The following is a 25483-nucleotide window of genomic DNA, read 5'->3' on the forward strand; positions in this document are numbered from 1 at the left end:
GATTTATTTTTATCAACTACCAGGCTTGGAAAAAACCCACACCAAACACCAAGCTTATCATAACTGAAATTTCAAGACCAGCTAGGAAATGACTTGAACTGAAATTAAGGTTTGTCAGAAACTGATGGACTTGAATCTGCCCTGTACGCTGGGGCTGAGTCCAGTTCAGATTCCTGAGGACAAGAAAGACACGGACGTACAGGACAGATTCCAGCAAAGGGTCATGAAAATGATTAAGGCACAGAAGATTTTCTCTTGTGAAGAATGCCTTTAACTAAAAAAGTAAAATTTTTGTGTGGTTGTACTCAAAACAGTTTTTTTGCTTGCTGTCTAGTATGTTAGTTATTTGTTAAAGAAATACCTAACTACTTGAAACACTGAATTAATATAGCTTTCTCAAGTGATAAGGATCAGCTGCTTTCCAAGAACAAGACTTACCTTTAAGAATTGCTCATAGAGTTGCTTAATGGTTTTCAGTCTCTGGCTTTGAACTATTCTTGCCTGTTGAAAAACTTTTTGTTGCTGACGAAGCATATTCTGAAGCAGAAGCAAAAGAAAAACATAATTCCATCAGTTGTTAGGCAGAGTGCTTGGACAGCACACCAGTTTCATTTTTCAGAATCAGAAAATCTTCCTTTATTGGAAATCTGTGCCTTGTAATGTGGATCTCTGCCTGGAGAAGTTACCCTGGCTTTTATTAGTGAAAGTAAGACTGAAGACTGGATTAAGCCCCAAGTCACCTCCTGAGGTCTCTTGCAACCTGAATTACCCCTGTGAAATCCCATGAGGATTGCTATGACCCACAGCTTCTTAGGGTATCCCAGAGGAATGTGCTACCTAGGGAAAAGCAAACCTTGGATATGTGTTGGAAGTACAAACAGAACAGCAGCACATGATTACATTCCACTGTATAGCTCCTATCCTCTTTCAGTGACCAAATTATCTTACATTTATTATATACAGGCATATTTTTAAGGAATGTATGCTAAAATACACCTACTTTCCTTTATTCCTTTGTTCACTGAACCCAAAGACTATGGATGGAGAGAAACAGCACATGTCTTTCTTCTTCTTACATGGTCCTTGCTTTTCTCAAGCCATATGCTGGCCGAGGGCATCACATAACAATGTTTATAAATTTGCAATAAGGTTTTTAAATGCACCTCTCTTCCCAAACTTAAACAATCATATATTTATGTTTAAACTACATAAAGTGTTTTCACATTTCTTGAGTACAGAAACAACAATGTTCCCTCCTTGTGGAAAATACAGTGAGGCTCACACCATGCTGGAAACTCACCGCTAGTTTTTCTTCCTGCTCCTCTGCCTTTTGCACATCTACATCCCACTGCTGAAATAAAGTCAGGAACTGCTGGGAGAACTCATGATTGAGCTTCTGCCTATAAACAGACACTGTCTGTAAGTATGACAAATGCTACAGGGAATTACAGGGAAAGCTAAGGAATGAATGGAATAGAATAAAAGTTGGCATAGATAAAGAAATAGGCTACTTTGACATCTGACCCCATTTATATACTGTACATTTTGAAAAACTGAACACACACATACACTGAGTGAATGTGGAATATATCTATAGAGACAGCACTCCCATAAAGTACTGGTTAAAAAGAAATTGTGACAACTCTTCTTCCTAACAGTGTCAGGTTTCTGAGATTTACCATGTTTTTCTAATTCAACTACAAGGTGTTTACATTCCAAAACTGATAAGCTCATTTCTTAAAGTTTTGTCCGTACAAGTTTCAAATACAAATAAACGTAGAACAACACCAAGTCAGTTACAAGAACTGCTGACTTGTTTTTAGCTGTCTCTTTTTTCAGTTTGCTCTATCTCTAGTATCAGATGTAGTAATTAAATATGCCTTAAGAGGTGAGAGGAATGTTAAGGAAGGTGAATATTATTTACTTTCTTAACCAGAATGATATTGAAGTTTTACTAAACATTTTTCAGTTTTCAGGTAGAAAGAGAAAATTCCAAAGTGGGGAAAAAAAACCCCACATTATTTTAAAACACATAATAACAAAGATCTCTTTCCATAAAGATAAAAGTAATCCCCACTCTTTAATGTACCTTGCTCTCAGAGTTCCAGATCATAAATTTGTCTGTTCAAAAGAGAATGTGCTGCACTATTACTGTCAGATTAACAAAGTGGACGCAATGGAAGGCAGCAGAGGCCCTGAGCAGACGTTTAACATTGGATACAGTACTTGCTATTGCAAGGCAACAGACCAGCCATCCATTCTGTGACTCAGAAGGGAATCTAGTTCCACAGGCTTGAAAACCAAGAGTAAAGGTCACCTTTGCTCCTGCTGTGTTTTCCAAACGTGTTCAATCTTCTGGTTACTGGTTTTGAGTGAGGCTTTTGTATACATTTCTAATCGTTTCCTCTTAGCTAAGAGAGCCTTGTTAATGTCAGCTGAAAGCCAAAGAATATTTAGAAATTAGGCATACTGGATTTGCATAAAAAAGGCTGATGAGTTACACTTTGGAGAAGCAAATGAGGTGTGTTCTAGTGACAAGAAGCTCGTGTGATCTGATGTGGTGATGTCCCTCTGGTGGCCACTGGTGGTGGCACTGGTGTGAACACTGCTTCCTTGTGTCACACGCCCTAACCAACACCTGTTCAGAGTCATATGCAAATTCTTGAATTTCAGAAATAAATTAATGTTACCATGTGGTTACTATCCCTGTGAACATACTGAATGAATGAATAACTATTTTTATACCTCAGAGAGACAGTACTTTTTAAGTATTTAATATAAGTTACTGTGTTTGTTTCACTTCAATTTGCATTTGGAGATTTATCAAATTCACAGCTTAGGATTAATACAGTAATTTATTTTACTTCTCACTGTAGATTTCAGGAAACATCTGTCAAACTTCTCTAATTTGCTGAGGCATCTGTCTCTGCTAATGCCAAACCCACTATTTTGTGCAGACAGCATCCTCTCTCTGATCCATTAATTCTCCCTCCTTCCATCCTTCCTTTCTTTCCTTTTTTGAGTCTTAAATTACAGACAATCGTAACTTTTTAGCATTGAAACCTTCCTTTTATTTGAATTGCCAGATCTCTAATACCATTCTAATATGTAATACAAAAGATGTAAATTTTTTGACAGCCAAAAGTCCTAATTTGTGGATTAAGGAGTTACTCGGGCTTCTCTTTCACCTTAAATTTGACATGCAAGCAATGACTATGTACAGATTTCTTTTATTACATACAATGGAAGTATTGTTCAGTTACTGAGTGTGTAATGCTGGCATTAAGATGGTTTCCCTTCCACAGCTTTTTGATGTTTGCTCACTCTGTGATGGGTATTGTTCATTCTTTACAAATGTTAAAAGGATTTTTTCTCTATCCTGTCACTATCTAGAATTCAGCTGCTAATTTAACTAGGTAAAGCCACCTGAGGATCTGACTATGACTGTACTAAATCCTGCTGAGTGACACACACAAATTGCTCATCACTGGATAACCAGCATTACTGACCCTCGTTATCTGGCTGTTCTAGAAACTCATATTCCTTCTGACTGCTGAAATTCTCTTACCTGCTGATTCCCTGTTCTCTAGATTTCTGGAAGTGCTAAGTACAGACTGCTCTCTCATTCTGTATCACAACTAAACTCTACTTCCAAAATTGCTTGTCTAGAATTAGAACTGCTTGTCCTCTTTTTCTGCTTATATTAACATTTACATTTCCCTTATTTCTCACTCAAGTCTTGCCATCCCCAGTATCCTCTATGCCAGTGTAACAAAAATTGAGTGAGAACAACAGCAAACTGCTATTGTCCCTTTTCTCTACAATATTTACTACCTCATAAACTTCATCTTAAAATTGGAATTGATGCACTCATGCATCTTCCCCTTTTCCTTTGCAATTATCTACACTTACAAGCTGTGACTCATTTACATGCAGATATTCCCTCCTTTTCTTTCCCTTTGCTCTCCTTAGATATAACTTTTTTTTTCTTGAAAATTGGCTTTATTCAGAAATGCTGCAAAGTGCTACAGAGACTAGTCATTTTACAGAAGTCTTGAAAGTTATTTTATGGTGAGTAATTACTGCCAACTCTGCAAGTATTTTTTTATTTATTAGAATGTAAATGTACTTACCTCCAAATCTCTCCAACATATTCTGTACTTCACCCCTACAAAACAGTGTTTCAAATTTTTATTTGCCCATTTTCTGACTTTAGACCTGTTGAATATGCTTAGAACTAATTTTATTCACATGCCTATTACTTCTAAGCGGTAACAGAACTGCCACTGCCATAAAATAATTTCACTCCTTTTCTTCTCCTGTGGCAGGTTTCTTTTTTAGATTAATTTGCCCTTTTTTTTTTTTTTTAATAAAATGCTCAAATCTATTAGCTAGTCCCCAGTAAAGAGGCACTATTATATAAAGAGGTATTTTACATGCCTTGAATAAGGAGAGTCAGTAAATAAAATAGATTGTTCCCTATGACAAAGAAAACAAAATGGGTATTTGGAACACCAAATGAAAACAAGTCCTTTTCAGCTAGCATGACTGGCACAGTAAAAAACTCCAAGGCATGTAATTTCAGGGTTGTTTTTGCATCATCTTTAAGATGGTAACACCAGTGTGTAAGACACTGTTACAATACAGTAAAAACAGTATCTTGAACCTAACAGTTATCATCTGCTTGCAAACTCTTTAGCATGTACTTTATTACATTTACACTGTCCATGAATATCGAATTTGATTAATATTTATTCACTCTCCATGAATATTAAATTTGTCTGTAAAATAATTTATTTTTCATGCAATATGTGGATCATTTAAAATATTGGTAATATCTTCAAGCAACTAAAATGAGAAGAAAAAATTAATAGGATTTAATGACATTATCAACAATTTAGGATAAAACAAGTAATCTAAGTAATCTTTAAAAAAACCCCAAATTTTAAGAACACACAAATATATCATTTTTTTCTGCATGTTCAAAAGAAACTACGAAGAAACAGAAGAATTACTGTTTTAAAATGCTTTTTTTTTTAATTCTTTTTTTTTACCTACAACTACTGTATTATCTGTCACTTAATTTTTTTAATCGAATACTAAAAAAACCCCAAACCAAACCCAAACAAGGCAAAAATAAGCATAGTGAATAACTGAAGTTGGTATCTATTTAAGACCTGCTTAGTTTGGAAAAAGCCCCTAAACATCTAACCTTACCCCACATCATCTGGAACCACATGAGTAGTCACCAGAGGTCTTTTCTTTCCATGCTTGTCCATTACTGGTATGTCACCTTAAGAAGGAGTATAGAAATATTTACAAAACCACATTCTGTGTTGGTTGTTGGGGTTATTAGAGGTGTAATTACTTTTCTGTAATGCCATTTCCTTGACCACGTCTCCTGGTCAGTTCCCATCAGTGACACAGGCAGCTCCTGTAACTCTGAGTCTGGAGCTGGCACATTGTGGTGAATTCCTCTGCAAGGCCAGACTGGAGCTGGCACTGCTTTGAGTTCTCTACCCTCGTCCCAAATAGTTTAACTTTCTCTGTCCACTACTACACCATTACTCACAACTCACAATAGAGCAATCATCAGAAAGCTAAAAATAATGTAAAAATTTATAAAAGTCCAATCTGAATTTACTGTAAAAAAGGTACTGTGATTCTGCACCTTTAAAAAGAAAAATCACAAATAGATATTTGTATTATTTTGAAAATTACCAATCAAAATTACCAATCAAAGTAGGAGCCTAGTGGTCTTTGGCATTACAAACCATGCTGTGCTCAGTCCCTGGCTGACTCACAAATTCTTCCCTTCTTTTGATAGTCACAAATGTGATAAAATTCACATTTTACAAATGTCCTAAAAATTTCATATAAGCACCTTCTCTAATATCTTCCTCTGATCCACTCAGTTCTTTTCTTTCCTCCTCAAAGTCAAAAGTAGGTATGGTCTGATCTTCCTGTGCTGGTTTACCAGCTTTTCCTCCATGCTTTCTTCCTGATGGTGCCATGGTGAGATCTTTTCCTACTGAAACAGTATATTGTATTTGTGACATAACCTCCTCCACAATAAATTGAAAATAAGTATGTTTTCATGCTTACCTGGACCTATTACGGGTATCTCTTTGACAGTCTGCACCTGGTAAAGACATGCAAGCAGTCAAACTGGTTTAGTTTTGAGGTATTTTGCAGCATTACCCAACAGTGATGCTTTTAAAAACATGCTAAAAATACCAGGGCTATTAGGAACATACTTGATTCTGCTGGAAAGATAAAGTACCCATTTTCTTAAGATGTCTGCCAGCTTAGCTTCCATAAGGTTTATTACACATTTTGTCATATCCAGCATTCTCCAAAAGCTATGCCAATATTCTACAGAGAAATGATAAACCATAGAGAACAATGTGATCCTACAAGCCATCCCACACTGTAAAGCCAAATGTACATATGCTTATGCCATTTTTTCAAGTCCTGAGCAACTTCCAGGGTCTGATTTATCTTTCTTTATAGCTATTACACCTCTGCATTCTGTAATGTAAGTAATGCCATTTCTACACTGGCAAACATTTACACATAGACTACCCTCTTAAAAAAATTATTCATTTATTTACTTTAGTAAACCTCTCTTTCTAGACACAATCCAACATTGCTAGAAATATCAGTAGGTTTTCCACTAGCCAGAGCCAGGCCAGACCTAAAAATTAGGTTCACACATGGAAATTGAGAACTCCAATAAAGATCTTTTGAATTTCAAGGACTGTAAGGTCCCTCCAATTTTATAAACTCTCTCACACACTTCAGTATAACCCAAATTCCATGAATCTGTACAAACATGACCACACTATACTAAGGAAAGAGTACATTTTAATACCGAGCTTTTTCTGAGGTTGATGCTTCTCTACGTAGCGTGTAGAATTTTAGATTTTACAAGTGTCTTGAAAAACAAGTGTCTTTATTGACTGGAAAATCAAAAGCCTTTGGATTAGAATTATCCTCAAATGAGAGAAAATTGTCAAGACTTAATCTGCTTTTCAATTCCTGCCTGTTGAGGACATGATGTAAAGGACGAGAGTACTGGGCCATGATGTCTAGCTGTGCCTCTCCCTGTGCTGCCAAGGCACTTCAACTTTGAACTGCAAGCATCTATTTTATCTGACAGACAAGACACTTTTCTTTGTATTAAAAATCAGTTTACAAAGTAGAACTTCTCAGTCCCCCTCAGCCAGGTGTAAAATAATCCTGCCATCACACAAGCCCAAGCAGCCCCTGCCCATCCCGTGCAGGTACCTGTTTTAGCTGATCTGTCTTCAATCCACAGCTGTGTTTTTTAACAGTGATGTTTAGAGAAACTCACCTCTTTTTTTTTTTTCCTACCCTGCCCCAAAAAGATATTAAACAAACCAGTGGTTGTGTGAATTTCCTATGCGGGGCTTTTCACCGTGGGGACCCACCTCAGAGCAGCATGGGAGACTCGGGCCCTCAGCTGCAGCCTGAGGGGACGCACAGGCGGCAGGGACAGCGCTCCTCGCACCTCCCGTCGCAGCACAGGGAGCCCCGCCGGTCCCAAAGCCCCGGCGGTCCCAAAGGGAGCCCCGCCGGTCCCGGGCAGCCCTCACGCCGCTCCCGCGGCTCCGCCTCAGCGCCTCCCGCCGCCGGGAAAGGGCGGGAACGGGCGCGGCCGGGACGCGGCGCCGCCGCCTTCAGGAGCGGGGCCGCGCCCCACCTGCGGACCCTGACGCTGCTCGGAAGCTTCAACCCGCTCTCAGAACGGAGCCGTGCTTCAAATTACTATTAAATCATTAAAGCTGCAAGGTTTTTAAGGGAAAAAAATAAGAAATTCTGACGTAAAGATTCATAAAGATTGCTGGCTAATTTACCAAAACGTGTGAGCTCTGGTTGACTTTGAAACAGAAACGGCAGACAAAACTTTCATCGCGTTTTAGTTAATTTCAAAGCAAGCCAAGTATTTTACAGTACATATGCACATACATTTTGTACATCATCCGATTACAAAAATTAATGCTTTTTCAATACTGCTAATACAATTAAGATACACCACCAAAAATTTCGGCTTGAAAAGATTCCCTTTCCCACGTAAAACCACACTACTCTGATATCTCGGCAAAATACAGGGCCAAACCCTGTGAAATTTAAAAACACCACAGCTTTGTATGTCTGTACAAATATTGTTTTATGAAGTGAAACACTGCTCCCCATACATTTCTACGTTGAAACAGTTTGATACCCATTCATATAGAGGCACTTTTGCTTTTTGATTTACAATGCTTGTAAAATATTTTACCTTGATCATTTTCCTTTGATTACAACCCTCTCTTTGTAATCAAGCCAGGAAATAACACCATTTCTTTGTGTATTCTTTGGACTATAATACACCAGATATAAAACATCTTTCAAATAAACCATTAGATGTTGTTACTGTGTAATTTTTTAGTAGCATACCTTTCTTTCAAATCCCAATTATACACTATAAATAGGGAGATGAATTGCCACTGTGCTTTAAAGAATGTCAACATCTATAAATGTATTCTAAATTTAAATGACAAGTTACATAATTCTCAATTTTCCCTGGAGGGCTAAAAAAAAGCAGCAATGACAGAAATTTGCAAAATGCTTTGGAATGCAAGATCAAGGACTTCTTAAGCTGATCCCAAACAACTTTTCCTTCCAACATTTTATCTAGTTGGCAATATCCACTGCAATAAATGCAGTTACATTTGTTTAGGTAACCCTTTTTATAAAAAAGGATAACATGGCCATGAACTAGGAGTTGTAAAGTAAGAGCTGTTGAAAACTGCCTATGTACAGGTGTCCTGCAATTATTTGTTGATGTTATTTTGCATTGTCACAGCTCCAGCAGCTTTTATATCATGAAGAGTACTGCAGAGACTTGAATGTAGGTGCATGATTTTTTTTCTTCATATCAATGTAGTTAAACAGCAAACCAGAAAAGACACTTATGAAAGAGACATTTAAAATGCTTAATCACAGCTTGAGGTAGACTGATCTCCAAAATAAAGCTCTTCTACACTTTGATTCGTTCATGACCAACTTCTTTTTGGATCCTTCTCCTTGGAAAAATCTTTCGTTTAAGTGCAATTAGCTGAGGAGAGAAAAAAATACAATATGTATTTAATGCTGGGCTAAAGGTCCACAGCTAGTCAGCTATTCATCCTAGATACTATCAAATCTGTACCACCCATGGTAAATACTCAGTACTGTACTTTTTTTTTTTCTGATTATACCAGAAAGGCATTTTTTACTCCAATTCATCTATTAGATGTGCACATTTCCACTAGACTTCTCAATAATCAGAATACAAGCAGAAAGTGAAAAAATACACCATGCCTTTATTCTGATTATCTTAAAGGCAAGATAATTTGTGTATTTAAATTAAAACCAGACTACATTCTATTTTTAAAAGATCAGCACAAAGCCGGCATCTTAAAATGGTGTTTAGATTCCTAACTGTATCACTGAGTTGAGTATCCCCTTCCAAAACCAAGTTACTAATGGAGTTTTCTAATATATAAAAAAGGCTGAAAATCAAGGGAAAGAGTCATGCAAAAGTTACAGGTGGGAAAAAAATAATAATCAAAAGCCAACCTTTCAAGAATTACACCCTCTTCATCAGACCACGGAAAGTGTTACTTAAGGCCCCAACCTGCAAAGAATTACCCATATGATTTGTTCCATTGACTCCCTCTGAGTTTAGCAGGACTAATCATGTTCAAGAAAGCCATTTTAAGCTTACAGAAGTCAAGGGTATTTTCCCCTTTAGTCAGATTCAAAACCTCTTGAATTCAGTAGGAGTCTCTGCAATCAATTACTTAGGGAAGAGATTTTGATAAGGCTTTAAGTAACTTAAGATCCCCTTCTGGACTAATTTTTCTTCCTTTTAACTTACTATACACTTCTACCAATATCCATGTTAACAGACCAAGAATTTCAAAAACAATTACTGAATTCGAGCATCCAATTAAGCACACCAGTGATGGATTTTACTGTCACAAGGCACCTGAGACAGTGCCACTCTCCTTCTCCCCATATGACTCTCTTTTCAAGGAATCTCAACATGGTGACTTAAAAATTAAAGCAACCTATTCATGAGTCATGTAACATCTTCTTTTGTGAAGGGAAAATCCTATCTGCTCTTCAAAACCTATTTAAAAAATCCATCCAGTGTCATCCTGAAGATTCCACAATCTATTAAGTGTTATACATATTTGATAAGAAGACATTAACTTTACCTGTTCAGCAAAAAATGAGATGACTGTAAATAGAATAAGTGTTATTAGAACACAGTGGGTCCAGAATTTGAGCTTGTCTCTATATGCCCTCCTGGACAAAGAAAGAAGGAAACAGAAAAACAACTTCATATATCATAAATGCAAATATTTATAGAGTTTCCACAAAACATGCAAAGACAGTTTTTTCCAGTTCTTAAAGGGTGACTAAAAAGAGGATGTAGGCTCTCTCTTCACAAAGACCCATTACTAACAGCTATTTCTCATGATTTGCTGATCAGCAACAGGTTTACTTATGTTAGTCTTGTGTCATTTTTGTCACTGTATCTGTCAATGTTTTGCTTGTCTTCTCAAGTCACCTACTCCAATTTCTTCAGTTGTTATTTATAAAATGGCAAGAGATAAACACACACAAATATTTCACATATTATACAAAAATGAGACACACATATATATTTTCTGGTTTTTATCCAGATGGTTATTGCTGTGACAGATTGAAAAAAATCACTTAGTCAGAAATGTAATTATGGTTTGGAGTTTTTTTTTTTTATATTTAAAGAAAGCTAGAACTCCTGTTTTATTAAAAAAAAAAAAGAAAACAAACAAAAGGAACAAACGAACAACTTTTGTTTGCAGTAGGTTAGGAACAACTGCTAAAATACTGATGGCTGTTTAAGCACTGGGAAACCCCAAATCCTGCAGACCTCATATTTCAGTCCATTCAAATCTCACCTCGCTATTTTCACTGTTAACTCTTTCATGACAATACTGGGGGAAAACCAGCTTGTTAGCAGTATCCTAGGTAATTCTATATTACTGCAGGACAGTAACTTGAAAAGAACTTGCGGAACATACCATTCTTGGAGTTCATGCATGTGAAGGAAACGATTCCGATATTCTCTTGGCAGTTCAAACTGGGAAGGGATGGGAAACATCGACTCATAAAAATCTCTAAGCACTGCTTTCACTGTTTGTGCATCCTTATGGTTGTGATCAATATTGTCATTGAGGCAAACAAATTTTCTAGGAAACAAGATGACATTGTTAGAATATTTCCTTGATAATACGGAAAAGATATTGCCAAACCAATAACACAAACATAATCCTTTAAAACAAAATTGAAACCATATCATTTTAAGACCAAACAGACACATTTTTTATAGTTGCATTATTTTAAATTAATTTTATTGAAATTCTAAGAGCACTAGGATTGACAGCAAGCCAAAACCTCAGAGAATCCAGTGACAGGCCACATTTTTAGTTATGTAATGCTGCCATCTAATGGGCACCAGAGTGTGCACCATCCCAGAGCCCATGGAACACAGCATTACCATCTGGGTAAAGATTTTTATACTTTTGAATTATCATGAGTAAAGCCTCTAAAAAAAAAAAACAAAGTGAGCTCCACTCTAGGAGAGAAACATACTAAATTACTAATATTCTAGTGTGCATGCTGAATTCTTTAGAGAAAATCAACATAACTATATTAGATTATATAAGAGAGGGCAAAGCTTGGTCCTTAGGCTTTGGTTTACTGAGAACATTATACAAATTGGTCTGTCGAAACACAGACCTAAAGCTAGACTTGTATAACCAACCAAAATACAAAAAAACCCAATTTGGATAGAATTTACATGGAAATCACTGTGACCAAATAAGCACGCTCCCAATAATGGCTCCTGCAGAGAGCTATTTCTCATGTAAAAAACATGGAATTAAATTACTGCAACTAATTGCAACTAAAGCAGCAGCTAGTGTGCTAGACTGCTATGTACTCTTGGCCACTCTGACCTGATGCTTGACAACAAAAATTCCCCTTCCCACATTTGGGCAAGGCTATGTGCTTTATTTATATTGTGAGATACAAGACCCCTACATTTTCCCCAGAGGCAGAAATCATATCTGATGACATATGCCTTGTCACTGCTAACCTTTGTAAATAAGCAGTTCTAGTCAGCTGTATTCTCTATAGCATGGTGTGCTCCCCCAAAGAGCAAAGTTCAGACTTGTACAGGAATCTGGAAATAGGCAGAGCTCTGGAGCTTCTCTATCAGCCCACACAGGGAATTAGCACTGAATGGCAATGTACTGCATCTGGCATAATTGGTAACCTTGCTCTAGACAATTACGTGCAGGCATTCAAATTGCTACATCTGAGAAGATAAAATATGGCTCTTCAAAAACAAGCAGGCTGTATCTTCTGTATCAAGTAATACTATGCAAAGCAGCTGGTTATGGCAATAATGGCTACACTCAGCGTTTTGGGAGTTAACTCTGGACTATCCCTGACTCGTCCCTTGGATTGGCAGCTCATTAGCCCTGGGAATGCAGTAGCTGTACTCCTAGAGTGTATATTCCCGTTTAGCTGCATGGAAAAGAGATACAGCTTACAGACAGAGATTGCTACACACAGCAAAGTACGGGATTGATAAGGATATTAGCCCATTTCTAATGTAAAGACTGTTTAAATTCATCCAAAAGAAACCAACAGGACATTTCTTTGGATATTTCAGAATTAATGCCTAGACAATTAATGCTCACTTTGCCTTAAGGGTGTAAACCAAACGTTCCTGGGAGATCAGTAAGTGAATGACACTTTTAGTTCATTCCAAGACAAGCACTGAAAACCTGCTTTTAGAGACTGGTTATAATTACTGGTTTGTACGCAAGTAAAACATGGCAAAGAGAAGGAAATGGCATGCCTACATAACTGTGCCAGCTCTCCTTTGTTAGTAAGGTAAGACTACAGTACTGCACTGTTCTTCACAGGAACAGAGCCCAGGTAAACGACTCCTTTCCACTTTGTGAACACTGAAGGTGAGAAACTCACGTTAGTCAGGCCTCTCTGAGCCTAACAAGACTCGAAATCACCCCTACCTAAAAAAACCCACAACTTGTAGCCAGCAGACAAAGAAATAGAGAAGGAAAAGGAAGCAGTAGGATGAGCTAGAGCACTGCCTACTTTTCTTTTAAAATGGATCATTGTGGCTACTGGAATGCAAGAGTTATGTAGCCAGAAGGCACTCTTTGAAAGAATAGCAATAGATACAAACCACCTTCAGCAGCAAAATGCCTCAAGACTAGCATTTCCCTTTCTGAATAAATAACCCAGCAAAAAATGTTGAAAGGAAAGCAGGAATCTACTGTTTATTAACAAATACAAATTATGCTATAGGCAGCTGAGATTACCCAAAAGCTTTCTGTGACAAAAAGAGGAGGCTTCACTTTCCCTGGCCCAAGGTACCTGGTTCTACTTTGCTCCTAGTTCTGCCTTTTGCCGCTTGTCAGACCTCTTCTTACAGCTAAACTCATTAAACTGGCAGAAAGCTCTGGTTTTCTGAGGACAGATGCAAGATTCTTTCCATGTAGTAAAAAAGCTTGAAAGCACAATGAATATGCAAACTGATTTAGTAACAAAAAATCCACACCTGATTACTAGTGTGAAATATCTGCATAAAGCAGGTCAAAAAGTTCTTCCTTTAAAATAAAATTGCCAGCAATATAAACTTTATGCCCTCTAGAATGGCAAAAATGAAATCTTCAAAAATAGCAAAGTTTTGAAGTTTTCAAAGGCTTTAGGTAAATAAAAACGTAACAAATTATTGAGATAGCCCCTGGCATAAGAGAGAGATGAGTCAGCTTCAGTCAAAGAGAAAAAATCAGAAGTACTTTCAGTTCAAATTTGTCTTACCCTGTAACACACAGTTTAGAAATACATGATCATAAATTATCTTTTAAATACAAAAAAAAGTTTAAATAGTTGAGTCAGAAAATTAAAACCATCTCACAACTTCACACAAATCACAAAACAGGATACCTGGGATTTTTTCGTATGTCATCCAGCTGACCAACTACGTGAGAAACATTTGTGCGAATCATTTTGAAGGCAATTTCCTCTTCGCCCATGATCTCAAACCTTATTGTTGAAATAATATTTATACATTAATAAAACAGCCTGAAGTCTGGTTCAATAAATACCAATCTTGTATTTAACATTATTGAACAACATTTCTAGTCTGACTGGCCAACCTTCATTAAAATTTGCCATTTGCTTTCTATCAATACATTTAAATTTTTCAGCTAATACTCTTGCACAGAACCACTTCTCTGTAGATTTATTAGATAGGTGGTTACCTATCAATCATAGATCTGAATTTTAAGAGAAAGCATATAATTTGACTCCAGGTAAACAGTCTTACTAGCGGTAGATACCACACATTTTTCACTTCACTTATCTTAATATAAGAAAATATCCTGAAGGCTTCTTCAAGTCTCACCTGAGACTCTCCTCCACTCACAAAGCTCATGCCACTGTCACTCCTCCATCCCACGAGAAGCATACAAGGTAGTTAAAACTAAAATGCTTTTTTCTGTTATTTTCTTTTTTTTAAGCTTCAGTAGAAGGAAGGATGAAGTAGATTTACAACTTCTAAGTACAGGATGGCTGTTTCCTTCTTGATCTGCCACTTGAACTGCACTCACTCTCTAGCCATCCAAATATACTCTGGCTTACTGTTGTACCACACAAATAAGGAAACAGCCCAAGATGACACAAGTAACATGGAAGTATTTAGTCCACTAAGCCAACTATGAAAAAACCCACATCACTCTGCACAATGAAACATACATAAATTAACAACAGAAGGTTTCTTTAGTTCCACTGTTAAAATAGGTTGAGCTAAGACTTGTTAACCCAAGATTGCATGTGTGTGCTATATGTGCATGTATCCCTCCTCCTATGGCTTTACAACACAAAGCATCTCTTTTCACAGGACTGCCTCAACATACCTGTATTTGTTTTTGTCCTTGTAAGCCTTACGAATCCTGTCAGTCACAGGTTTGCAATTAGTCACTAGGTTTTTGGTCACTGGAGGCTGGAAGAAAACACTGTTTAGATTATGGGTTACTGATGATTACAGAGTGTTATAAAGGTGTACTTTGTAAGAAAACTTGTATTACAGCTAGAGTGGCCTGCATACTTTCCTCTCCTCTCCTGGAATCAAAGGCTATAGCTTTTATATATCAACTGTGGAGGGAAAAAACAAAACAATACTGGTGTATAACACCACAACTTCCTATTTTACAAATTATTTTTTGGCAAAAACATTGCAACTTCATTCTCAGTAAAATATTCAAAAATTCTAACTAACTCGACAGCTGTGTGATATTTCTCTGACAAAGGCCACTAGTAAAACTGGCCGGGCAATCTCTTTACCACAGAGATTTTTGGATTTTAGGGTGTTTCTGAATACATGGGTTATAATTCAGATAAAGACTTATCAGGAAGTTCTAGTCAGAGAGGTACTGGGCTTACTGTCTTTTTGGTTCGCAACAGTAAATTTTCTTAACAAGGATAACTTTTTAAATCCCAATTATAATAACATCCTAAATTTCAGCTTTTCTCTGCTTTTAAAGAAAATTAAGGGTTAGTAAGTTAGGAAGCAGCCTGCAAAATTTTCATTTTGTAACACTTACTTCATGTACACACAAAGTAGTAATTTCTGTTTATACTTTCCTTCTAGAAATCAAACCAGCTTTTAAAGTAAAGTAAATACATACTCAGGAAAGAAAATAAGCACCTTTTAAGATCAGTATTTCTTACCAGATTTGGATCGTAATATGCTTCCTGAGTTGGAGGAATAACATGGATCTGAGTGATGTTGGCAGGGAGAGCCTTAGAGCAATTTATTAGCATTTGTTCTAGACCCGTCAAATCCTAACAGAAAGAAAAGGGGGAAAAAACATTTAAAAAACGCAGGGTGCACAAATGTATTTAATGTTAACTGCATAAATTTCCATGCTACTGTCCACAGAAGAAGACTTAATATTCAGTAACTGCTAAGTCAGTGGGACTCCCTATAAAGTAAAGCAAATGCTCAGTACAGAGTTTAATTGAGACCAGATAAGGTATGACAATGTCATTTTCATTTAAAATTAAAAGCACATCTTTGCTAATAATTTCAGGACGGTACAGAGTTCCCAAATCAACAGTGGCACATTAAATCCCAAATCAGGCAAACAAACAGAAGAGTTAACTGCAAGGACAGGAAGATTTTCTGAGTAAGGTACAGGCCAGGAATGCACTAAAGAAGGACTGTGTTCTGACTACGCCAACAATTTTGAGCCCTGTGTCACAAATTGTTTCATTGGGTTTGTGTCATTTCCTCTCTGTAAAGAAAAACCAGCACACTTTGTTCTCTACCTGTATGTTTAAGAATGCAAGTTCTACAAAAACCATGTCTCTCTTTATGAGGTTGCTGGAAGAACAGAAGCATGAGTCTTTGTACATTATCCATACTGTTTACTAGTATGACTTCCTTGCTGTCCTTTTTCTCAGTTCTTCAGGCCACAAGTTCCTCAGGACAAGAAGTATCTTTTACTATGCGCAAAAACTACAGTAAACACAGCAGGATCCAACTATTGGCAGAGAATTTTTTTTTTTTTACAAACTCACACTGTTTTCTTGAACTCAGACAGCAGTGAGCCATTTTTCTGAAGCTGCTAGAACTCAGTTTAATCACAGACTCCACAGAAAAAACAACCTAACAATGATAATTAGAACACAATGCTATATTTTCCAGGTACTATTTAAAAATTGCCAAATGTTACTGACGCTACAAGCAAGGATAGAAGTTGACTAGTTTTATTGTAACCATTTTGGACTTTAAAACTGAAGTTGTTCTAAAAGTTCATCATCAAGGAAAGAGTACCTGCAAACTTAATGGTAGCTCATGGATCCTCGTGGCCAGTGTGCGAATCTCTCGGTCAGACAAGATGCCAGACTGGTCTGTATCAACCTCATCAAAGATCTGAGAAATGTTCAGTGGCTGAACTGCACTCATAAGATAGTAGAAATATGAAAAAGCAAACTGCATATCTTCAGAGTGACGCACTTTGTGAAATGATGTCTTGTCAAACTCCTCAGGAAACCTAGATAAGAATGAAAACTCATTTAGCATCCTAATTTGTTGAAGAAAATATTTCTTACCTAAAAATAAATTCTTATCCAGAATTTCAAAAGTGCCTCAAAAATGTCATTGTATCCCAACTATCATGTTGTAATAAATTTCTCATTTCCTTTCCCAAAATATAATTTTTATGAGTAGCCATTAACACACTGGAAATGGCTACAGCAAAGCAACAGAAAAGTAGAATTTCCCAGTTTTACATTATTCCAAGCAAAACCACACTCACATATCCTGGAGCTCTTGCATTACAGTACGGTCAATCATGTGAGGCATATGAGCAGGGACTTTACGAGATGTAAATCCAAACTTGCTGTTTAACAGCTTATTGACGTATCGAAGGGAATCAGCAAATGTATCTTTCAGCTGCCTTCCAAAATGTTTACCTTCAGTAAAGTATGACATTTGTTTGAGCAATGACTCTTCTTCCTAAAGAGCAGGACAGGCATAAATCTAGGTTACATTACTGAAAAAGTCAGAAAACACTAGACATGCAGAAAAAATGATATTTCAGCCAGCTGCCAACTCTTTCCATATCTGAAACTGGGAAGAGAATTTTTAAAATATCTTTCTTCATATCTGTTAGATCTTCCTTTAAAAAGAAATAAAAGAAACTTCCTTTAAGCTTTCATACTTTGAGGTAAACTACTCTATAAAAGGCTTCCTTAATATTTGTTCTCTGACACCTCAAACACACTTAGGGCCCTATTTGTCATCAGATTTAATTGTAATACTGCCTTTCTTTGCAGATTATTCATCCATATTTGATAAATTGAAATCCTAAGAATATAAAGATTCTTCATGCAGAATTCAATCTCAGGTGAACAGAGAGAGATAGTCTTTTTAAAACATAGCCCTTTTCTATGTGAAAGAGGGCAAAGCAGCTGCTACCAACTGAAGCACAGTATCTTCTCTTCTAAAGCTTTTCAAAACTGCCAAAATGCTTTGGATGGAAAAAGAGGAAATTTCCTACACATCTTCTTGACACAATCTAGATAAGCAGTTTCTTTGCAGACTTTTAATTTAACTTTTAGAATTTAATTATTTATCATTATACCTGTTTTCTGCATTTTTTAAACATAAACTAAATCCATTAATTGCATAAATGCAATCAAAGCAAAATTTAACCTCTCTGTTATAGTGCTATGTGTCTGAGCAACAGCCCTGTGGCAACATACAACAAACAAAAAATGAATTTGAACAAGAAAAGGTAGTATAAAGAGAACAAAAATAGTTATTTGGCTTTTTACCTTTAGCTAAGAGAGGCCCAGATCATAAACAAGTCACATTTTATGTGAAAAGTATCTTACAAAAAAAAAAAAAATCCCAGCATTTGCCTTCAAAGGCAAAGCACATTTCAAATGTATAAATCATATTAACAATATTCCAATAAATGCAGAAAGGTGCAACTATTCCAGTAAGAAATGATTAAGATACTCACATCAAGCAGGTCTTGGAAATACTTCTTTTTCTCCCATGGCAAAAAGCCTTGGTAACTTCCAGCATAAGACTGTAATTTTCTTCCCACTGGCCCCTCCTTCATATTTGCATCCACCTGCTCATGCTCTTTTATTCTTTCCATTCCCTGCGTGTCTTCTCCAGTATCAAAAGTCCCAGCATGTTTTGATTTCTGTGTTTCCCTTAATATGAGTGCATTCAATACTTTTTCTCGAGTTTCATTTTTTTTCCCCATGCTTTGGGAGGGAAGTGTGGCTTTAGGCTGTACTTTATAAATGTGTTTATTTGTCCTCATTGTCACAACAGTCCCCTTTGCTCCCATAAGCCTGGAAGGAACTTCTTCCTTTGCTTTTACTCTTTTTATTCTGCCATCATTTACACCTTTAAAAGGCTTCTCCCAGCTGCTCTGGTTCTTCTGATCTTCTGAATGATTACGCATGCCCTTTTTTTCCAGGCCTACAATACTCTTTGCTGTGCTTAAAAAGTGGAAAGGTTTCAGGAGAGCAACCTTGGATAGGTTATATCCTTTCTGAGTTATATCACCATTTAGTAGTTTTAAGTCCAGTTTCTGCAGTGCTAGTTGAACATCTTTAGGAAGAAGAGACACATTTACTGATGGGATTATCAACTCTTCAGGTACACTTTCTTTTGTGCCATTTCTACGTCTCCTGACTCTTGGAAACCGTTTTTCTTCTGGAATATCCTCAAATATCATTTCAGCTTCTGGTACTGAAGTTACACTTTTAAAATCAGAGTCAGATTTTTGTATGGAAGTTGTGTTCTGTTTTGGTTCCTCCCTAGTATCGACTTCAACAGCTATTTGCATTTTAAACTCTTCATCATTTTTACTTAGGAATGTAAGGTTAAAATAGATCACAGTTGTGTTCATGCCACTATGCATGATTAGGTGGATAGTTTTCCATTTGTTAGCAACTGAAGCATGTCGGATAATTGGATTATCACTGTATGAACCCTCAATTCCTTTCTTGGCTATTTCACTGAAGCTGAAGTAGGGGAGACATTCACCTTTGGGAATAACATAGTAGGTCTGATTAAGCTGAAGCATCACCTTGTACATCTCTTCAAAGTGATCTAGGAAAAAAAAAAACCAAAACTCAAACAAGAAACAAAACAAATTTCTGTCAATTTTCAGCATAACATTTATCTTTCACTCTTTTTAATACTAATATGCCCAGCTACAGTCACTACATTAACAGGGAGACAGTTTTGTGAAAAAACACTTACTCTAGTTTCCAGCTTCTTGCTCACTTATCTTCAGTAATGGATGACTAGAACATACTCAGATATGTAATGCTACTAGACATTCCCATGCTAATTCTAAAAGCCAGTATAATCCATCACTCTTTCAATCTCTACCTGAAGAGCCTAAAGTGTTTTATTATCATGTCACTTAAAATTACGTATCAGTCATAAGCAACTTGCCCCTATTACATTTTTGCCACCTTTAAGAGAGTAATGTTACAACAGCTGGAGTTCATTGCTACAGTGCTGCATCTTGATTTGAAATTTTCAAAATCAGATAGGCTGAAAGGAACTTCTTCCTCCCACAGCAGAACACAGATTATCTGCCACCTCCCAGATGAACAAAACCACACCACTAGCAACAGAATCACCAGAAACACATTTGTCCCAGCTGAAATGCAGGGGAGCCTCTGCTCTTGCAAACAGGCAAAATCTTCTCCTGCATATAGCAGACAGCACTTTAAATCATTTTATTTACTCCTTGCTAATCTTTCAAATCCAAATGAACTTCAGACAAGTTCACTTGTGACTGAAAGCAGCCTTTTGCAAGAGCCCAGAGCCAGACTTGAACTCACACAGCCAGCATCAGAGAGGTTCTTGAAACTTCGTAACTGCTACAGGCCTCATCAATTCAAGTGTCCTTAGTCAGGTAAAGATGCTTGTACAGGACATCTCAGCCCAGTCTGAGAGTAATGACGAACCAGGAAAGGTCAGGCAATACGAGAGAATCCCCATAGGAAGTTCATCAGCAATGCTTTTTACATACCCTGGCCACAGTCACCAGCATCAAATCCACATGAGAGGACATTGCAGGCCTGGTCACAGAATTTGTCTGCTAGCCAGGAATTAGCACAGCCTTGGTTACAGTATGAAACACCACTTATTCCTGCTCCAAACTGCCATGGTGGGCCATTCCCAATACCTCCAACTGCACCTCCACCAGCAACATAGCGATTACTCCCACTGTTACCTAGAGAAAGGAGAAAAAAAAATAAATAAACCCACCAGAAGTAGGAATTTCAAATAACTGAAGAAAGGCACATTAAAGGCCACCATGTTAAAGCTAGACTGAAGACTAAATAATCATCAATGAAATTAAAAAGGGGCAAATCCTAACTAGACTTGTGAGAGTTTGTGCCTACTATAGGTTTTACACTCAGTGTAGAAGCTTAGGAATCAAGTGGAAAGGTTATCCAAAGTGCCAATATATTTTGTCTTAACTTCAAAAATACATGCAGAAAACAGATTTACTACTCCTTGTGCTTGCAGTCTTGACTTTGCAGTCTTCTAGAAAAGCATCGCTTCCTCAATCTGGAAGTACCACTTTGTTTTATTACACTGCAGTCCTGAAAATTTGATCTAGGAACTAATAGTGCAGCTTCACAAATCATTGCATGGATTATGAGACCAAGTATATAATGCTGTATATTAATATATAATAATTTGAATTTCAAAACCCCTCCATTCAGCTAGTCAAATTTGATACCTAAAGAAACATTATCCTATAATTTCCTGTCATTCTCCATAAAAATTTGTATTTTGCCAGAAATAAGGTTTTAATCTCTAAGTAATTTTTTTTTTAACTACTAAAGGAGGCAAATACTGCAGTTATATGAAAAAGACAAATTACAGAATTATTCCTGTCAGGAAAAACAAACAGCTCAGTTTTCCTAAATCCAACATTGCTGTCTTACCGATGCAATCGCCTCCATCCCAATCACATGCTGAGTTATTACAGGCTTTATCACAGTAACCATCTTTTATCCACGAGCCAGGACATCCCTCAGCACAGTTTGGCACAGGCCAAGTCAAGTACACCTGAAACAACATTAAAGTCTGAGACAAGGACTGGCAAATACAAGTCAACTGAGCTTGTTTCTTTGAATATGGAGACTTACAATAATGTCTCCCTGTGTGCAGGGCCTTAAGATTTCACAGAACTTGGCAAATAGAATTTAAACCTCATTGTCTGTGAAGTAAATGCCATCCCTTTCAAAGGGAAAGGAAGAACAGAAGAATACCCAAGGCCATGCAACAAAGAAGCAACAGGCAGAAATGGAAAGCAAGACTTCCCAAATCTACTTCTGCAAACCATATTCCAATTAAAATGAATATCTTCTCTTTTGTCAGATAGGAAGGGTGAAACTAAACTCTTAAATAGCTCTGCAGTTCACTCATTCTCCTGATTCAAAATGTTTCTTCATTACTAACCAGTCATGAGATAAGCAGCACATGTTGAACATAATCCCTGAAGCATCTCATCCTCTATGACTTAAATAATCCTAAGAATTGGCAGGATAAAAAAGTGTGCATGTGTGTGTCCTTTCAACTGAGGAGGCATTAAAACCCCCACAAATTTTCCTTTAGAATTTATTGTTTCAAGATTTTAGCAGCACATTTTCCTACAGTAACACTTGCTGATCAAGTTATCAAAAACAACCCTGCACCTAAGCTGACTTCATCATCATAACTGGGATAAATAACTAAAGAACAATACAAATGTTGTAACAATATGGTTTTGCATTATATGCCTCCATCCTTAAAGATTTAAAACAACTAAAAGCCTCCTAACATCCCCAGGTACTGAAACAGTTATTTTAATGTAGCTTAAACTCCTTTTGCCCAACCCTTCTGTAATTTGTGTGCAAGTGGCACATCTGCCTGCATAAAATGTTTAATTCATTGGTCTCTGGTGTCTTGTGTACCTGCTGCTTTAATAGAAAGAATAATACATAAACCCTCAATTTTTTCCTCCATGTCATTCTTGTAGATCAAGCTAATGGATGAAAACCCTGCTGGCAGCCAGAGTGTTTATGCATAACTATTGCTAATGTTTCTCCAGCCTGCTTTCCTTGCTTAAACCCCAGTTGTTGGTAATGGGTTTGTTGAAAGACTAAATTACTTTATTTATATATATATATAGTATATAGTATATATGATTATATACAGATTGGGCAAAGATATTATGGGTGTCTGAACGGAGGCAATTAATGGTAAACCTCAATATTAGGACTGGTTCAAATGTCATTCCCACAGAAAAGACAATTCTTGTTAGTTTTGAGTATTTCCCACAAAAAAAAATTGCAAGGAAGGAAGACTGGCAACTGCCAAACACCACATCAGTCTTACCAGTGCTCCAACAGGAAGTAAGAGAATTAGAGAATAACACTGAAACTAAAGTGAATCCTGACAGAGGAACCATTATAACCACCCAAACGTAGACGTGAACAGGAAAAAGTAATCCTACAAACACAGCATACATATGAGTACAGAGAAGAGCCTTCCACACCCTGAACCTTGGCCAACAGTTCTCTAGTTAAGAACAATCAACTCTTAGAAATAAAAGGGGGAGTTACTGCTCTCCCTTTCAAAGTAGCATTCCTTTGACTTTTATCATTAGAGTAGAAAAATTCTACTTCTGCTATAATATCTTGTCATAATGGCTTACCTTTTGACCTTTAGAGTGACTGTAAAAATCATCAGGCCAAACATCCTTCCCAAACATAACATCATCATTGAGATAAATAAACTTCTGAGAAAGGCCACTGATACGATGAATATGACTTTCAATAGCTGGTGAACTGAAGGTAGGCAAGTGACTCACATTCTGAAATATTTCCTAAAACAAGAAAATCCCCAACAACCAAAAACTGTTTCAGTCAGGCACACAAATACTTGATACTTATCTACTGAAAAAAAATTATCAAGAATAAGGATAGTTACAAAAGAAAAAAAGATATTAAAGCAGAGAAAAAAATACCTGAATATCGCTTTTTTCCCCCACACAAAACCATTTTCAGTTCTTCTGCTTAACTAAGAAACAGCACATGATTGCTCACAAAGTCACATACTTTCACACACTCCTCTTTCAGCGAGTACTGGACCAGGCTGAGAGTACACATTTATAATTCTCAATAATTTCAGCTGCACAAAATTTCTAGCAAACTGAACCTCTTGCAGCATTCAGAAAGTCAGGATTGCTCCATCTTTTTCAAGTAACTTCACCAGCAGACAGCAGAACAAGTTGAATAAGTATCTCTTTAGCACTTCGGTTGTGCAGAATTCCTATGGCATGTCCAGATACCAAAATTACTCCTCAATTTGTAATATGCTATTAGAGAATTTGGTTTCACTTATTCAGGAAGTTTGAAGGATTCTTCTTCTCTTTTTAAATAACATTTTGAGAACGCATAGCTACTTTTTTTGTATCCATCTTCCCAGTTCCAGTAATTGTAATCCATCCTGTCTCAACACAAGCTTATTAGGTTATTACTGGTTCTGAGAGGCTGTTTATAGATTCAGATACATTTTCTTCTCCCCAGCTTTTTATAAATAGACTCTGTAAGGAAATTAGACATGGGTATGTGTTAGCTGAAGCCTCAATATTTGGAAGAGTGTACTAAATACAGGGTTGATTTATATTCAGCTATCTGCTCAGCCCAAATATAAGGACATACACGATAAAACCCTGGGTAAGAGAGGGAAGAGGCTGTCACTTCTTCCAAATAAATGCAGCCTTTTGCTGCAAGAGGACAACTGCATTTCAAATCAAACAGGATATCTTTGCTGGCCCTTTCACAGTGCTAGTTTTGTTGAATTTTACCTGATGTGTCACTATAGTTATGCGAGGGTTATCCAGGTTAAGCCAGGAAGGAATCTGCCCGTTGGTGACGATGAAGATGTGCCGTACCCAAGGGGCGTGTCTCTCTATCGATCGCAAGGAGTACCGCAGCTCTTCGTTGTCCTCGAAGCGGCTGGCAGAAACGTCTTCATCCTGCTTGGACTACAAAAAGAAAAAAATCTTTTCTTAAATTTTAAATAGAACACCAAGGTTCTGGTCCAGCTAGGTAAGGACAGTGTGCTTTGGCATATGGGTGCATAAGCACTTCAGGACTTAGAAATTCAAAACCAAAAAGTACGTTGATAATAACTATTATTCTTACAAAGAATCATATTCTTCCGAATTATCAAGGTGAACAATACAGTGTTCTGATATCATTGGCTGAGCACCTGGTATCATTAGGATGTCTGCTGACCATGCTGAAAGTTCTTGAAGAATGAAGCATCAAAAACTCCCCCTCCTGCATTTCAAACCAGTAACATCACCTTTCAGAAATCCTGTTCCACCTATGTTGCATCATGAGCTGTATATAAATGGCACCTAATATAGATTTACTGGAAGTGTCATGATATAGATGCTCTTCAATTATCCCCTGCTCTATTATTTTAAAGAATTTAAGCAGGATAAAATTAACAGAACTTAGCTAAATGTTTCCATATATTTTTATTAAATAGAAACCGGTTCAGCTAGAAATTTATTAGTTAAGTAACAAAATTTGGTTTAGGACACTGGAACATGTTTCTTTTCACTTTTATGAGAGCTTAATGACCTCTCCTAAAACCAACAAATAAGGCTGCCTAAAAGGAACTTTTCTAAAGCCCAAATGGAACAGAAAACTCAAGAAAATAGCTGAATGTTTAATAATTATCATTTTCACTGCAGATTCTACACCCTGCACATAAGTTTTC

At 36.9% G+C, this 25483-nt stretch overlaps 2 protein-coding genes across 5 annotated transcripts in view; both read right to left on the reverse strand.

Annotated features, from left to right (window-relative positions):
• SYCP3 (synaptonemal complex protein 3) overlaps positions 1–7677 on the reverse strand; it is an 11908-nt gene extending 4231 nt beyond the window's left edge. Inside the window, exons 1-7 of one of the 3 annotated variants that reach the window (XM_038155809.1) lie at positions 7455–7677; positions 6106–6142; positions 5218–5293; positions 4134–4168; positions 2318–2435; positions 1301–1400; positions 439–537 (exon numbers count right to left, since the gene is read on the reverse strand). In XM_038155809.1, the coding sequence (XP_038011737.1) occupies positions 439–537; positions 1301–1400; positions 2318–2435; positions 4134–4168; positions 5218–5279 (414 nt within the window). In that variant the 5' untranslated portion in view covers positions 5280–5293; positions 6106–6142; positions 7455–7677. Of the gene's footprint in view, positions 1–438; positions 538–1300; positions 1401–2317; positions 2436–4133; positions 4169–5217 lie in introns of all 3 variants that reach the window. The other 2 variants (XM_038155808.1, XM_038155810.1) reach the window with 2 other exon arrangements.
• Positions 7678–7926: 249 nt separating this feature from the next.
• GNPTAB (N-acetylglucosamine-1-phosphate transferase subunits alpha and beta) overlaps positions 7927–25483 on the reverse strand; it is a 38477-nt gene continuing 20920 nt past the window's right edge. The window contains exons 9-22 of one of the 2 annotated variants that reach the window (XM_038155801.1): positions 24558–24737; positions 23403–23573; positions 21649–21772; positions 20721–20924; positions 18675–19783; positions 17463–17662; positions 16979–17198; positions 15871–15984; positions 15057–15142; positions 14086–14184; positions 11124–11291; positions 10272–10362; positions 9628–9685; positions 7927–9124 (exon numbers count right to left, since the gene is read on the reverse strand). In XM_038155801.1, coding sequence (XP_038011729.1) covers positions 9638–9685; positions 10272–10362; positions 11124–11291; positions 14086–14184; positions 15057–15142; positions 15871–15984; positions 16979–17198; positions 17463–17662; positions 18675–19783; positions 20721–20924; positions 21649–21772; positions 23403–23573; positions 24558–24737 — 2814 coding nt within the window. In that variant the 3' untranslated portion in view covers positions 7927–9124; positions 9628–9637. The remainder of the gene's footprint in view (positions 9125–9627; positions 9686–10271; positions 10363–11123; positions 11292–14085; positions 14185–15056; positions 15143–15870; positions 15985–16978; positions 17199–17462; positions 17663–18674; positions 19784–20720; positions 20925–21648; positions 21773–23402; positions 23574–24557; positions 24738–25483) is intronic. The other variant, XM_038155800.1, reaches the window with a different exon arrangement.

This window comes from Motacilla alba, chromosome 1A (assembly GCF_015832195.1).
Source record: "Motacilla alba alba isolate MOTALB_02 chromosome 1A, Motacilla_alba_V1.0_pri, whole genome shotgun sequence".
In the NCBI taxonomy this organism is placed as follows: Eukaryota; Metazoa; Chordata; class Aves; order Passeriformes; family Motacillidae; genus Motacilla; species Motacilla alba.